We start from the raw sequence: 16,242 nt of genomic DNA on the forward strand, positions 1-16,242 counted from the left end.
CCCAACTGTCTTTGCCACAGTTTATTGGTTAAGAACCTGTGATCATGCTGATAAATTACTGAATTCTTCCGTTACAAATCAGTAAACAGTGGGGTTTGTTCCATCAGTTTGATTAACTAGATAGTGTTCATTTCTGGTCTCCCTGGAACCAGTGTTGACTGAACAGGAAACTGTTTCTGTTATCTCTGCTAATGGTAAACAGCATGGTGCAGAAAATAAAAATAAAATGATTTATAACTACCCAGAAAGTACAAGCTCTCAGGGACAAGTTTTTCATAGCACAGTAATGTCATTTGGAACACAATGTAAATTGTTGCATAATTAATATGTTTGTGATGTTTAAATTATTACATGTATAAAACTCTGTAGATGTGAAAATTAGGGGAAAAGAAGTATTTTAAGAGTTTGTGTCATTTTTTAATAACATGTAAAGGGTATACATGCATTACTTTGTCAGTTGATGTTTCATTGTTTCAGAAGTTGCCTAGAAATAAATTACTATCGACTGGACGCGATGGCTCATGCCTGTAATCCCAGCACTTGGTTGGGAGTTCAAGACCAGCTTGTCCAACATGGAGAAACTCTCTACTAAAAATACAAAATTAGCTGGGCGTGGTGGCGTATGCCTGTAATCCCAGCTACTCAGGAGGCTGAGGCAAGAGAATTACTTCAACTTGGGAGGTGGAGGTTGTGGTCAGCTGGGATAGCACCATTGCACTCCAGCCTGGGCAACAAGAGGAAAACTCCATCTCAACAAATAAAAATAGTTACTATCTTAAATGCACAAGTAAAATGCTCTAAAATGTTTTAGTGGGACCCTTTTTATAGTGAGATATCTTTTCATAATTCAAAAATTTTGTTAAATTTTAAATCTAAATTATCTAGTCTTTTTCTCACATTTTGGTACATAAAATTATTCATGTTCTTAGTGATTTTAAGGACTTACTAAGTGTCTATAGACATTGTTTATTTATTTAAAACATGTTTTTTAAAAAATTATTATAGCTGTATGTTGATGTCTCATCTTGAGGAACCAAAAGTTACAGAAGATGAAGAACCACCCACAGAACAAGATAAGAGGAAAAAGATGGTAAGTTATAAAAGTAGCTTCTAAAAATTAAGGACCATATATTATCATTTTCTGTAGGTTCAGAAATAACTGTAGTCCGTTTGTCCATCCAGCTGTATATCTATCCATCTATCCCATGTTACAGAATTAGTGCAAAGTGTACCCTAAAACAGATAAACTTTATTCCTAGTACAGGAAGTTGAGGTTAACTTTTCATCTGAAGTAATTGTTGCTTGTCTTAGTGCAGAGCAGATGATTTAGTGTTTTACTTACAGAAAACACGTGACCTGCAAACCTTATTTAAATTGAAATGTTTATTATTCTGTTTTGAGAAGATGTACTGAAATTTCCTTGCATTCCCTATTATTGTATAGATCTTTACATGACCTTTTGCTGATGTGCATCACAGGCTTTTGTTAAAAAAAAGAATGCCCTTAAGTTAACCACTAACTTTTGTAAAAACCAGTAATTCTCATCAGAGGAATCTGATAAGGAAAAAAGAACAAAAAAATAGGAAATATCTAAAATATCTTGCCTTTAAAATTATGCATAATCTTGAATGTTTAAATATTTATTTTGATCACGAATATAAAATAGGTACATAAGAAACTTTTTTTCCCCTTTTCTTTTGGAATCTTTTCTTGTTTTCTGGCCTCATCATTTAGCTAGCTTTATTATAGCTTCTTTCCTCATTTGCAAAATGAAAGCAATTGTATCTAGTTCATAGGTAGAATAAATAAATATATAAAATGGTTATGGGATAATACTGGATACCTAGTAATTACTCTGTAAGTGTTAGCTATCATTTTAATCTGAACATTGTATTTATACCTTGCATTACTACACGTTAGCCCTCAAGGGCTTAATCCTTAGCTTGTAGCTAACATTGCACTGCTCTGAGAGCCTTTTTTAAAACTGTTTGAATTTAACTCATTTTACTTTGCTTTTATGCTAGGTATCATCTCTGTAGCACATAATATAGAGGAAAGGACAACATCCAAGGATTCTTAGGACCTGAATTCTAGTGTTTTTTGTACTATTACTTGTGACCTTGAGCAAGTCACTTTGTCTTTTTAGAACTTGTTTTTGCCTTATCCATGAAAAGTGGTAGAAATTGGATTAGCAAATTTCCAGGACCTTTGAACTGAAAAATTATTAAAACTCTTAATATCATTCCTTTTCTTCCCCCAAACAATGTGCATATAGTAAGTCCTCATTTAACATCATTGATAGGTTCTTGGAAACTCTGTCAGCACAACAACATATAATTAAACCAATTGTACCATGGGCTAATTGATCTAAACAAGAAGCTCCTATTGCCTATTTCTGATAACAAAAACATCACCAAACTTCTAAATAAAGATCTAAAACACTTTTAATATTCAACATTGAAGTAAGTGTGAGCTGTACATACATTTAAGAAAGATTAATGTAAACAAGTTAAATATTTACCCACTTTTTTAGTGAATCAGTGAGTGATGATGGTTGTAGTGGTGGATTAAATCAAGGAATAAATGTTTGCAAAGTGAAAATTGTAAGGAGCACCTCCTACTACCATGCAGTTCAAAAACAAAAAGAACAAATCTGGTGGGCTCGCTAAACACTTTCATAGAGCAGCATTTATATGCATTTGTATAACGATAACTTGTATTCATTAATTCATTTGCCAACCCACTTATTCTGATTTAGGATAGTGGGTGGTGGAAGCCTATCCCAGCAGCTAAGGGTGCAAGACGGGAGCCAGCCCTCAACAGGACCCCATTTCCTGCAGGGTACACTCCCACACACTCACATTCACTCAGATGGGAACAATTTCAACACGCCAGTTCACCTAATGTGCACAGCTTTGGCATGTGGGAGGAAAGTGGAGTACCCAGAGAAAAGCTACACAGACATGGAGAGAACATGCAAACTCCATACAAATAGTGGCTGCAGCCTGGGATCCATTTTTTTCCTCATCAAAGTTATAATGAAATGATGTTAGCAAGGACCTGCTACACAGTCATGCACTGCTTAGCAACACAACGTTTTGGTCAGCAGCAGACTGCATATGATAGTGGTCCAGTAAGATTATGATACCGTATTTTTACTATACCTTTTATGTGTTTTGATGTGTTTAGATAACAGATACCACTTTGTTACAGTTGCCTACAGTTTCACTACAGTAACATGCTGGACAGATTTGTTACCTAAGAGCAATAGGTTATACCATATAGCCTAGCTGTATAGTAGGCTGTACCATCTAGGTTTTTGTAAGCACACTCCATGATGTTTATACAAAGAACTTGCCTAACAATGCATTTCTCAGAACATATCCTCATCTTTTTTTTTAATTAATTAATTTATTTATTTATTTTTATTGCATTTTAGGTTTTGGGGTACATGTGAAAAACATGCAAGGTTGTTGCATAGGTGCATACGTGGCAGTGTGATTTGCTGCCTCCCTCCCCTTCACCTATATCTCGCATTTCTCCCCATGCTATCCCTCCCCAACTCCCCACCCCCCCGCTGTCCCCCCACAGCAGACCCCCATGTATAGTGCTCCCCTCCCTGTGTCCATGTGTTCTTCAACACCCTCCTATGAGTGAGAACATGTGGTGTTTGATTTTGTGTTCTTGTGTCAGTTTGCTGAGAATGATGGTTTCCAGGTTCATCCATGTCCCTACAAAGGACGTGAACTCCTTGTTTTTAATGGCTGCATAATATTCCATGGTGTATATGTGCCACATTTTTCCTGTCCAGTCTATCATCGATGGGCATTTGGGTTGGTTCCAGGTCTTTGCTATTGTAAATTGTGCTGCAATGAACATTCGTGTGCATGTGTCCTTATAGTAGAACGATTTATAATCCTTTGGATATATACCCAGTAATGGGATTTCTGGGTCAAATGGAATTTCTATTTCTAGGTCCTTGAGGAATCGCCACACTGTTTTCCACAATGGTTGAACTAATTTACACTCCCACCAACAGTGTAAAAGTGTTCCTATTTCTCCACATCCTCTCCAGCATCTGTTGTCTCCAGATTTTTTAATGATCGCCATTCTAACCGCCGTGAGATGGTATCTCAATGTAGTTTTGATTTGCATTTCTCTAATGACCAGTGATGATGAGCATTTTTTCATATGTTTGTTGGCCTCATGTATGTCTTCTTTTGTAAAGTATCTGTTCATATCCTTCGCCCATTTTTGAATGGGCTTGTTTGTTTTTTTCTTGTAAATCTTTTTTAGCTCATTGTAAATTCTGGATATCAGCCCTTTGTCAGACGAGTAGGCTTCAAAAATTGTTTCCCATTCTGTTGGTTGCCAATTCACTCTATTGACTGTTTCTTTTGCCGTGCAGAAGCTGTGGAGTTTGATTAGTTCCCATTTGTCTATTTTGGCTTTTGTTGCCAATGCTTTTGATGTTTTGGTCATGAAGTCCTTGCCTATGCCTATGTCCTGAATGGTTTTCCCTAGGTTTCCTTCTAGGATTTTTATGGTGTTAGGTCTTATGTTTAAGTCTTTAATCCATCTGGAGTCAATTTTAGTGTAAGGTGTCAGGAAGGGGTCCAGTTTCTGCTTTCTGCATATGGCTAGCCAGTTTTCCCAACACCACTTATTGAACAGGGAATCCTTTTCCCATTGCTTGTTTTTTTCAGGTTTGTCAAAGATCGGGTGGTTGTAGATATGTTGCATTGCCTCCGACGCCTCTGTTCTGTTCCATTGGTCTATATCTCTGTTTTGGTACCAGTACCATGCTGTTTTGATTACTGTAGCCTTGTAGTAGAGTTTGATGTCCGGTAGTGTGATGCCTCCCGCTTTGTTCTTTTTGCTTAGAATTGATTTGGCTATGCGGGCTCTCTTTTGGTTCCATATGAAGTTTAAGGTGGTTTTTTCCAGTTCTGTGAAGAAGGTCATTGGTAGCTTGATGGGGATAGCGTTGAATCTGTAAATTACTTTGGGCAGTATGGCCATTTTCACGATATTAATTCTTCCTAACCATGAACATGGAATGTTTCTCCATCTGTTTGTGTCCTCTCTTATTTCGTTGAGCAGTGATTTGTAGTTCTCCTTGAAGAGGTCCTTTACGTTCCTTGTTAGTTGTATTCCTAGGTATTTTGTTCTCTTTGTAGCAATTATGAATGGCAGTTCGTTCTTGATTTGGCTCTCTTTAAGTCTGTTATTGGTGTATAGGAATGCTTGTGATTTTTGCACATTGATTTTGTATCCTGAGACTTTGCTGAAGTTGCTTATCAGTTTCAGGAGATTTTGGGCTGAGGTGATAGGGTCTTCTAGATATACAATCATGTCGTCTGCAAATAGAGACAAATTGACTTCCTTCTTTCCTAATTGAATACCCTTTATTTCTTTTTCTTGCCTGATTGCTCTGGCTAGAACTTCCAGTACTATATTGAATAGGAGTGGTGAGAGAGGGCATCCTTGTCTAGTGCCAGATTTCAAAGGGAATGCTTCCAGTTTTTGCCCATTCAGTATGATATTGGCTGTCGGTTTGTCATAAATAGCTTTTATTATTTTGAGATACGTTCCGTCAATACCTGGTTTATTGAGAGTTTTTAGCATAAAGGGCTGTTGAATTTTGACGAAGGCCTTCTCTGCATCAATTGAGATAATCATGTGGTTTTTGTTTTTCGTTCTGTTTATGTGGTGAATTACATTTATAGACTTGCGTATATTGAACCAGCCTTGCATCCCCGGGATGAATCCTACTTGATCATGGTGGATAAGCTTTTTGATGTGCTGTTGTAATCGGCCTGCCGGTATTTTATTGAAGATTTTTGCATCTATGTTTATCATGGATATTGGCCTGTAGTTTTCTTTTTTTCTTGAGTCCTTGTCGGGTTTTGGTATTAGGATGATGTTGGTCTCATAAAATGATTTGGGAAGGATTCCCTCTTTTTGGATTATTTGGAATAGTTTCAGTAGGAATGGTATCAGTTCCTCTTTGTATGTCTGGTAGCATTCGGCTGTGAACCCATCTGGGCCTGGGCTTTTTTTGGGTGGTAGGCTCTTAATTGCTGCCTCGACTTCAGACCTTGTTATTGGTCTATTCAGGGTTTCGACTTCTTCCTGGTTTAGGCATGGGAGGAGGCTACTGTCCAGGAATTTATCCATTTCTTCCAGGTTTTCTAATTTATGTGCATAGAGTTGTTTGTAATAATCTCTGATGATGGTTTGAATTTTTTGGCATCTGTGGTGATATCCCCTTTATCATTTTTTATTGCATCTATTTGGTTATTCTCTCTTTTCTTTTTTATTAGTCTGGCTAGTGGTCTGTCTATTTTGTTGATCTTTTCAAAAAACCAGCTCCTGGATTTATTGATTTTTTTTGTAGGGTTTTTCATGTCTCTATCTCCTTCAATTCTGCTTTGATCTTAGTTATTTCTTGTCTTCTGCTAGGTATTGAGTTTTTTTGATCTTGCTCCTCTAGCTCTTTCAATTTTGACGATAGGGTGTCAATTTTAGATCTCTCCTTTCTTCTCATGTGAGCACTTATTGCTATATATTTTCCTCTAGAGACTGCTTTAAATGTGTCCCAGAGATTCTGGTATGTGGTGTCTTCGTTCTCGTTGGTTTCGAAGAACATCTTTATTTCTGCCTTCATTTCAGTGTTTATCCAGTCAACATTCAGGAGAAAGTTGTTCAATTTCCATGAGGCTGTGTGGTTCTGGGTTGACTTCTGAATTCTGAGTTCTAACTTGATTGCACTGTGGTCTGAGAGACTGTTTGTTATGGTTTCCGTTCTTTTGCATTTGCTGAGGAGTGATTTACTTCCAATTATGTGGTCAATTTTAGAGTAGGTGTGATGTGGTGCTGAGAAGAATGTATATTCTGTGGATTTGGACTGGAGAGTTCTGTAAATGTCTATTAGGTTGCTTGTTCCAGGTCTGAGTTCAAGTCCTGGATATCCTTATTAATTTTCTGTCTCGTTGATCTGTCTAATATTGACAATGGTGTGTTGAAGTCTCCCACTATTATTGTGTGGGAGTCTAAGTCTCTTTGCAAGTCTTTAAGAACTTGCCTTATGTATCTGGGTGCTCCTGTATTAGGTGCATATATATTTAAGATCGTTAGCTCTTCTTGTTGCATTGATCCTTTTACCATTATGTAATGTCCTTCTTTGTCTCTTTGATCTTTGTTGCTTTAAAGTCTATTTTATCAGAGATGAGAATTGCAACTCCTGCTTTTTTTTGCTCTCCATTTGCTTGGTAAATCTTCCTCCATCCCTTTATTTTGAGCCTTTGTGTATCCTTGCATGTGAGGTGGGTTTCCTGGATACAGCACACTGATGGGTTTTGGCTCTTTAATCAATTTGCCAGTCTGTGTCTTTTGATTGGGGCATTTAGGCCATTTACATTTAGGGTTAATATTGTTATGTATGAATTTGATCCTGTCATTTTGATGCTAGCTGGCTGTTTTGCCCATTGGTTGATGCAGATTCTTTATTGTCTTGCTGCTCTTTACCATTTCGTGCGTTTTTGGAGTGGCTGGTGCTGTTTTTTTTTTTTTTTCTATGTGTAGTGTCTCCTTCAGGAGCCCTTGTAAAGCTGGTCTGGTGGTGATGAAATCTGTGAGTACTTGCTTGTTCACAAAGGATTTTATTTTTCCTTCACTTAAGAAGCTTAGTTTGGGTGGATATGAAATTCTAGGTTGAAAGTTCTTTTCTTTAAGGATGTTGAATATTGGCCCCCACTCTCTTCTGGCCAGTAGAGTTTCTGCTGAGAGATCTGCTGTGAGTCTGATGGGTTTCCCTTTGTGGGTAACCCGACCTTTCTCTCTGGCTGCCCTTAGTATTTTCTCCTTCATTTCAACCCTGGTGAATCTGATGATTATGTGCCTTGGGGTTGCTCTTCTAGAGGAATATCTTTGTGGTGTTCTCTGTATTTCCTGGACTTGAATATTGGCCTGCCTTGCTAGGTTGGGGAAGTTTTCCTGGATAATATCCTGAAGAGTATTTTCCAGCTTGGATGCATTCTCTTTGTCACATTCAGGTACACCTATCAAATGTAGATTAGGTCTTTTCACGTAGTCCCATATTTCTTGTTGACTCTGTTCATTCCTTTTACCTTGTTTTCTCTAATCTTCCCTTCTCATTTTATTTCATTGAGTTGATCTTCGACCTCTGATATCCTTTCTTCTGCTTGGTCAATTCGGCTGTTGAAACTTGTGCATGCTTCGTGAAGTTCTCGTGTTGCGTTTTTCAGCTCCATCAATTCACTCATATTCCTCTCTAAGTTGTCCATTCTCGTTAGCATTTCATCAAGTCTTTTTTCAAGGTTCTTAGTTTCTTTGCATTGGGTTAGAACATGTTCTTTTAGCTCACGGAAGTTTCTTATTATCCACTTTCTGAAAGCTGATTCTGTCATTTCATCACACTTATTCTCCATCCAGTCTTGTTCCCGTGCTGGTGAGGAGTTATGCTCCCTTGTAGGAGGAGAGGTGTTCTGATTTTGGGTGTTTTCATCCTTTTTGCACTGGTTTCTTCCCATCTTTGTGGATTTATCCACCTATCGACTTTGTAGTTGCTGTCTTTATGATTTTGGTAATTTTAAGTCTGCCGCAGCTGAACTCATAAACCCCCTTTTCTTCCCCCCAGGTGTTCTGGCCCAGGGAGTTAGGGCTTTATGATTTTCAGCTGTGTTGCTACCGTTTTCGCTGCCCACAAGGTGGCAGTCTAGTCACACTGAGCCTGCAGAGGCTTCGCTGAGCTGCTGTGGGCTCCGCCCAGCTTCCGTGTGAGCTTCCCTGCAGTCCTGTTTATATGGGTGTAGTTAGCACTGCTTCCACTATGCTGGACCACCCCTGTAATGACGGAGTCTCTGTAGTGGTGGGTTGTCTTGGTTACGGCAAACTGCCCCGGGAACTGCAGGGTGTTTCCTGATGGAGGACGCCCCTCCCCCACAGAGCTGGACCGTCCCGGGTTCAGCCATGTTTCCAGTGGCGCCCTCTTTGCCCGGGAATCTCTTGGCTTGACTCCCTGCCTCAACTCCCCTTGCTGGCCCAGAGGGGACACAGTCTCGTTCACTTTGCTCAAGGAGCCGCTGCTCCCTGCCCCCGTTGCAGGCCGAGCAGCTGCTCCGGTACAACCAGCGGCGCTGGGAACCCATGGAGCTTCTCTGCCTGTGAATCTCCTGGTCTGTGGGCAGTTAAAATCCGCTGCCCTGTGTGCCGCTGCATCAGCTGAATCAGCGGCACTGAGATTCATGGCGCACCCTTGCCCGGGAGTCTCCTGGCTTGACTCCCGGCTTCAGCTCCCCTTGCTGGCTCAGAGGGAACTCTGTCTCTCTCGCTCTGCATAAGAAGCCACTGCCCCCCGCCCCAGGGCGTAGGCTGAGCGGCCATGCCGCTCAAACCAGCGGCGCTGGCGACCTGTGGGGCTTCTCCTCCTGTGAATCTCCTGGTCTGTGGGCAGTAAAAATCCGTCTGGAAATGCGGCGTCCACTCACCCTCTGCGCCTTCTCTCAGAGCTGCAATCCCGACTTCCTCCTAAGCGGCCATCTTGGATCACTCAACCATATCCTCATCTTTAAGCAATGCATGACTGTAAACCTCCAGAAGCATTTTTCCTTTGAAATTAAACTGTTTTGTGGTATCATTTCTTTTCTGCTTTCTTTTCTTTTTCTTCCTTTTTTTTTTTTCTTTTTGCAATGTAGTCTTGCTCTGTCACCCCAGGCTGGAGTGCAGTGGTATGATCTCAGCTCACTGCGTCCTCTGCCTCCCAGGTTCAAGCAATTCTCATGCCTCAGCCTCCGAAGTAGTTGGGACTACAGGTGCATGCCACCATGTCCAGCTAATTTTTTTTGCATTTTTAGTAGGAGCAGGGTTTTGCCATGTTTGCCAAGCTGGTCTCGAACTCCTGACCTCAGGTGATCTGCCTGCCTGGACTTCCCAAAGTGCTGGGATTGCAAGTGTGAGCCACCGTGCCTGGCCTATGTGGTATCTTAAATACATGGAAAGTGTATTTTTTTCACCTACAGTAATGATAACTTTTAAGTATAACCTAACAGTTTGTCTTTCCACTGCTCACTCCCACTTTATCATTCTAGTTATATGTAGTATTGGTTTATAGAACAACCATTCTTTATGTGGCAGATTTTACTTGAAGTAATTTACTACAGTAGATAGTTAATGTAGATTTATATTGTCATCTTTAGTAAGATTTCCAATACCTTGGTCTTGCTCTTGGATACCCACTGCTCTTGGATATGCTGAGGATACCACAGCAGTTTTCAACTGAAGCTGGGATTGTGTATTATAATATTTAATAAATCTAATTATGAATACATGCTCATTTTCCAACAACTTTAAACAAAATTTGTTTCATTTGTCTCTTAGAATAATAAGTATAAATTAATGTATTTTTTCAGTAATTATGTTGTTCTTACACTGTGTTGTCTGTAACATTAGACAATTTTTGAGAGCTGTCCAGCGATATCTCAGTCCTTTCTTCAAAGAGAAAGAGGAAGCATTTGCTGGTAAATGGTTATAATCATTATTTATAAAAAAAAAATTTAGCAGCAAAGGTTTTTCTCATTTTAAAATGAAATTATTTACTAGGAAGAAAAATATACTGCTTAGTTCCTAGGTTACATAAATGAAAATTTGATTTGCTTACCTGTTGTCTTATAGTAGTCCATAAAATGTGGTGTCTGTGTTTCAGCAGCTGCTTGGTAGATAATAGCAGTAGTGATTGTAGTTCAGAAAGGCAGATGATCTAAATAATTGTCATAGGTTTCTCAGAATTCTCTATATTTTATTTCAAATAAGGATGAAATTTACACTCAGGAAAGCTATTAAGTTGTCCAGACTTCTGATCTCCTTTTTCATTCAGCCTCTCTCTCTACCTTTCATTTTGGTGAAATAATAGAATAGCAAATGCAGCTCAAGCTTTTCATTTAATGTATGTTTCCTTTCTGTCCAGTATATTCTAATAGTAGAATATTAATTTCATGTCCTTTTCTGTAAAGACTTGAGCTAATATATTAACATCTTAAGTTTTTTTATAATTTTTTGGTGAAATCTGACTTATAGTCACTTATAAGTTATAATTTCCAAATTCTTGTTTTGAGCATTTTAATGGTTTATAGCAACTCTATGGTACCAGCTAACAAAGTATTATTATTATTTTATTATATTTTTTATCTTTTGGGAGATAGAGTCTTGCTCTGTTGTCTGGGCTAGAGTGCAGTGGGTACAAACATGGTTTACTCAGCCTCGACCTCCTGGGCTCAACGAACCTTCCTGTGTAGCTGAGACTACAAGTGCATGCCACCATGCACTGATTTTTAAATTTTTTGTAGAGACAGGGTCCCACTTTGTTGCTTAGACTGTTCTTGAACTCCTAGGCTCAAGAGATTCTCCCGTGTCAACCTCCCAAAGTTCTGGAATTACAGATGTGAGCCACTCCACCCACCCTATTTTTTCTTACTATTACTTTTTTTTTTAAGATGGACAAATGAAAACTGTATGTATCTGTGGTGTACAACATGATGTTTTGAAATATGTGGATATTGCAGAATGGCTGAATCAAGCTAGTGAGAAAATCTATTACCAATTGAGCTCATTCAGAAAGAGAAAAGGTGAATCAGGTGCAGTAGCTCATGCCTGTAATCCCAGAACTTTGGGAGGCCGAGATGGGAGGATGGCTTGAGCCTAGGAGTTCGAGACCAGCCTGGTCAACATAGCAGAATCTCGCCTCTACAAAAAAATACAAGAATTAGCTGGGCGTGATGGTGTGTAACTGTAGTCCCAGGTGTTCGGGAGGCTGAGGTGGGAGGATTGCTTGAACCTGGGAGATGAAGATTGCAGTGAGCCAAAATCATACCACTGCTACTCCAGCCTGGGCAATAGAACGAGACCCTGTCTCAAAAAAACAAAGAAACAAACAAAAACACCCTTCTGTCTCATTACAAACCACTGAAATTAAAATGGTGTGTGCATTATCATTTGAATGTGTTGTAAATTGAACTATATATATATGGCAAACATAATCTGCAGCTTTACTTAGCTTTTTAATGCAACCAAGTATGTGTAGACTGTGGCTCTGGCAAGCTTGGCATCATAGTCTTCTGCCTAGACTCTAGCATATGTAAGCAAACTGCATGTTAGGTTGAGTTGCATTTGATTTGATAAATTTATAAGTACATCCTAAGTTTCATGCCAAATATAACAAATCCTGAGCATGGCTTGTGTACTGTCTTAGAGCGATTATTGTTTCTGTACTGCAGTTGCCAGATATCACACTGGATCAAGGATGGACAGGAGTACCACACTGTGGGGTGGAATTGTCCTGCAGTCAGAGCCTACACATAGCTAACATTTTTCTCTTAGAGCACAGACATTTCTCTCATTTCCCCCTCCCTGCTTTCCCCTCCTTTACTCATCACCTCTCTGAAAACTTTTATTTTATTTAACTTTTGGATCTAGAAGCTTTCTTCAGACTTACTAGAATTTAAGTCAGAAGGAAAGTGACACTATTATGAGTTGAAAACATTTCATAAGGTTTTCTGCAAATTTTTATTTCACATCTAATATCAACAGGGTACCCTGTGGTATAGTGGTTGGGGTGGGAGTTTTTAAACTCTCCCTGGATGATTTTGACTACTGAGAACCAGCAGATTGATTCTTTTACCTGCTCCCATTTGTGTCTAGAAAACCTCAACAGAACTAGCATAAAGATAGAATTGTATTATACTGATAAGGTACTGTGTTTTTCTTAATTAAATATCAGTAATTTTTAAATGTGTGTATAAAATAAATTTTCCTTTTACAAATAATATGAGAATAATTCATCATCTTATTGGTGGCTTCAGAACTGCCATTTGAGAATCCTTATAGCATTCAATAATCAAGATAAATTATAGCATTGTTGAAAATACTTTTTAGTATTCAGCTTACATGCAGTGCCATTCAGGTTATGAGTTGAGAGAGCTTTTTTCTTTTCTCAGCTCATGCTGTTCCGTTAACATTGATCACTTCTGTTGTCATGCTACATCTTTTTTTATTTTTTGGAGTCTCACTCTGTTACCCAGGCTGGAGTGCAGTGGTGCTGTCTCAGTTCACTGTAACCTCTGCCTCCCAGGTTCAAGTGATTCTCCTGCCTCAGCCTCCCAAGTAGCTGGGATTACAGGCGCACAACACCACTGCCTGCTAATTTTTGTATTTTTAGTAGAGACGAGGTTTCGCATGTTGGCCAGGCTAGTCCTGAACTCCTGGCCTCAAGTGATCCACCCGCCTCAGGCTCCCAAAGTGCTGGGATTACAGGTGTGAGCCACCATTCCTGGCCTCTCATGCCACATCTTGACCCCAAACCTTGAACTCCATTTCTCTCTCATCATGCCCTCTTCTTCCTTACTAAGCATTCCTTTTCTTTTGGTAGATCTATTTTGTATCTTTATCAGGAGCCCTACAATTTTTCCTTACTTTGTCCTCTTAAATCCTAGAGCCCCATATTCTTTTGCTGTTTTTACCTTTGGACAAGCCATAGCCCTCACCTTCTCTACTTGAGACTTACTGGATTTGGGGGCCTGGGAATCCAGCCCCCAAGCTATTTTCTAAAAGCTTCACATGTTCTTTTGGTGTACAATTGGGGTTGGAAACCACTAGAATAAGAATTAAACTTTTCGACACTCTTTTAAGAAAGACCTCTGCATTCTGCCTCCAACCAACCTTTTAAACCTTGTCCCGTTTTCCCATTCTATCTCCTTCACTGGCTAAACCAAATGACTTGTCTCCACATGTTATATGGTTTCTGCTTTTGTTACATGCTAGTCCTTCCATCTGGAATAGCCCTTTTGTCTCTTTTCTCCCCACTGAGCTTTCTCATTTGGCATTTTAATTCCCATATATGCCCTGGCCCTCGCAGAGACTAAACCTCCCCCACTATCCACATCCTATACCACAGTGGTGTTGCATTTGTTATACCAGATGAACCTACACTGGCTCATCATCACCGAAAATTCATATTTTATGTTAGGGTTCACTCTGGTATTGTACATTCTATGAGTTTTAATAAATGTATTGTGGCATGTATCCACCATTGTAGTATCATATGTAAGAGTTTTACTGCCTTCAAAATCCAATCCTCTATGTTCTGCCTGTCCATCCCTCCATCCCTCCCTCCCCCGAGCCCTTGACATTTTTACTGTCTCCATTATTTTGTCTTTTCTGGAATGTTATGTAGTAGGACTCATACACTGTGTAACCTCATATGATTTTTACCGTCAGAAAGTCAGCAGAGTGTGATGTTGCAGCGAATGCATGTTGCCGCCTGTCTGCTGGCTCACCATGTTGGTGTGGGGAAGCAGCTGGAACTATAGCAGCTTCAGGTCCTGCCAGATCCTCTCTAGCTTCTCTTACTTCAGAGCCAGGCACATGCTTAGTTTCATCATGAAGACCACTGACTTCTCTTAGAAGATACCCCATCAGCAAAGTTGAAGATTTGGAAGTGATGAAAGGCTGAAGGGTGCTCCCATCTGTCCTTATAGATGCTACTCATTCTCAGTTTCACTTTGCCCTGTCCCTTGGGCCATATGACTTGGCCATATGACTTCAGGCTGTAGCATCACCAGTACAGAAAGAAACAGCCTTCCGTGGACTAGACTGTTTTACTGGCTCTCACAATCATGAAAGATCAAATCCTTGTAATAAAGCCCATATACATAAGATTGATACAGCAAGCTTCCCGGTGCCTAACAGTGTGTATGATGTATATCAGGTGCTCAGCAAGAGATACAGGTCCGACAACACAGTTGTGGCATTCTGACGTCTCTAGTGGAGCAGTCTGGAGAAGAGCTGGGCCTCCCCCTAGGCCTCCCAGACATCAATGTCTCCCTAGTTTGGGGTTATGTTGGGTGAGGTGATGGGCACAGACTGCCATGTTAGCCGGTGTCCCCAAGGGGCTGGGGGCACATAATTCAGTGTCCTAATGTCTAACAGGTGACTACAAGGCTTGCTCCTGAAAATGAGGTTCCAGCTGTTGTATGTCAGGTGCTACAGCCAGTATGAGGTCAACTCTTAGTGATGTGTGGGTCTGCTTCTGGCACCTGCTCCTGGGACCACATTGGATGTGGCCATTGGCAATACTGTAATGGTAGCAGTTCCATTTTGAGGAAGCACTGCCTAGCCCTCAGGAGGGAATAACAGCAGTCATGGGTGAGGCAACAAACACCAGTTGTTGGCATCCACTGGCTGCCCTTGGCTCACCAAACCACAGTGGCAGCCATAGATGAGGTACTTGTAATATTACTGGATTATTTTGTGATACTGTTTGAATGAATAAAAGCATAGGCTTGAATGCTTTATAATCATTAACAGAGGTGTTCATATTTGTTACTTTGTGGCTTGCCATGTGATTCTTTTCTTTTCCTTCAAAAATTACTAAAATGATTTTGTTTTTTTCTTTATTCTTTGGCACATGATCTTTACAAAGTTTATACATAGATAATAGGAAAAAGTTATATATTTAGTCACAGTTTGAAAGATAGTGAATACAAATTATTGCTTCTCATTTTGCAACGAGAAAGCAATTTTACTGTTAATTTTTATCCATGTGTCTGTCACTAATTTGTTGTCACTTATATGTTGGTTATCACATATATTTGCACCAAATCTGGTTATCATAAGGCCCAGTTTACAAAAATGTGTGTAAAATCCTCATTCTCCAACATTCTTATAACAAGATTTAACAAAATTAACAATATTAAAAGCATTTCTCTGTTTACTCTTAAGTAATCAAATAATCCTACCTGGTACCATTCCACAGCTAAATACATAATGGCAATAGAACTATCATCTTCAAAATGAATTGTTTTTTTCTTTTGTATTCATCCCACATAAATTTTTGAATGCTTACCATGTGAAAATAATTGATCTTTATAATCAGTATTTCCTCTGAGAACCTATCTTCTAGGGTATTTTGATCAAAATTATATACATAGTGTTTTAAAAGTATTAGATATCATTAGCTTATTACCAGGCCAGTTTCTTAAAATGGAATGATATACTTGCTTTTATCTGTGCTTTGCTCACATTCTGCCTCTTGTCTATGTTTGATTAACTGACTGTTGTACTGCTGCTGGTACATCCTTATTTTCGTTTCTAGATGATACTGAAACATACAAAAGGCCGTTCTAAAACATATAACTTTACCTATAAATATTTCAAAATTGTAGACTA

General features: G+C 39.4%; 1 protein-coding gene across 1 annotated transcript in view; it reads left to right on the forward strand.

Annotated features, from left to right (window-relative positions):
• IPO11 (importin 11) overlaps positions 1-16,242 on the forward strand; it is a 227,782-nt gene that overhangs the window by 195,905 nt on the left and 15,635 nt on the right. Inside the window, exon 29 of the mRNA XM_012462294.2 lies at positions 1,006-1,090. Coding sequence (XP_012317717.2) covers positions 1,006-1,090 — 85 coding nt within the window. The remainder of the gene's footprint in view (positions 1-1,005; positions 1,091-16,242) is intronic.

The sequence above is a fragment of the Aotus nancymaae genome, unplaced genomic scaffold, assembly GCF_030222135.1.
Source record: "Aotus nancymaae isolate 86718 unplaced genomic scaffold, 86718_ANA_hifiasm-v0.15.2.pri h1tg000014l, whole genome shotgun sequence".
NCBI classification, from domain to species: domain Eukaryota; kingdom Metazoa; phylum Chordata; class Mammalia; order Primates; family Aotidae; genus Aotus; species Aotus nancymaae.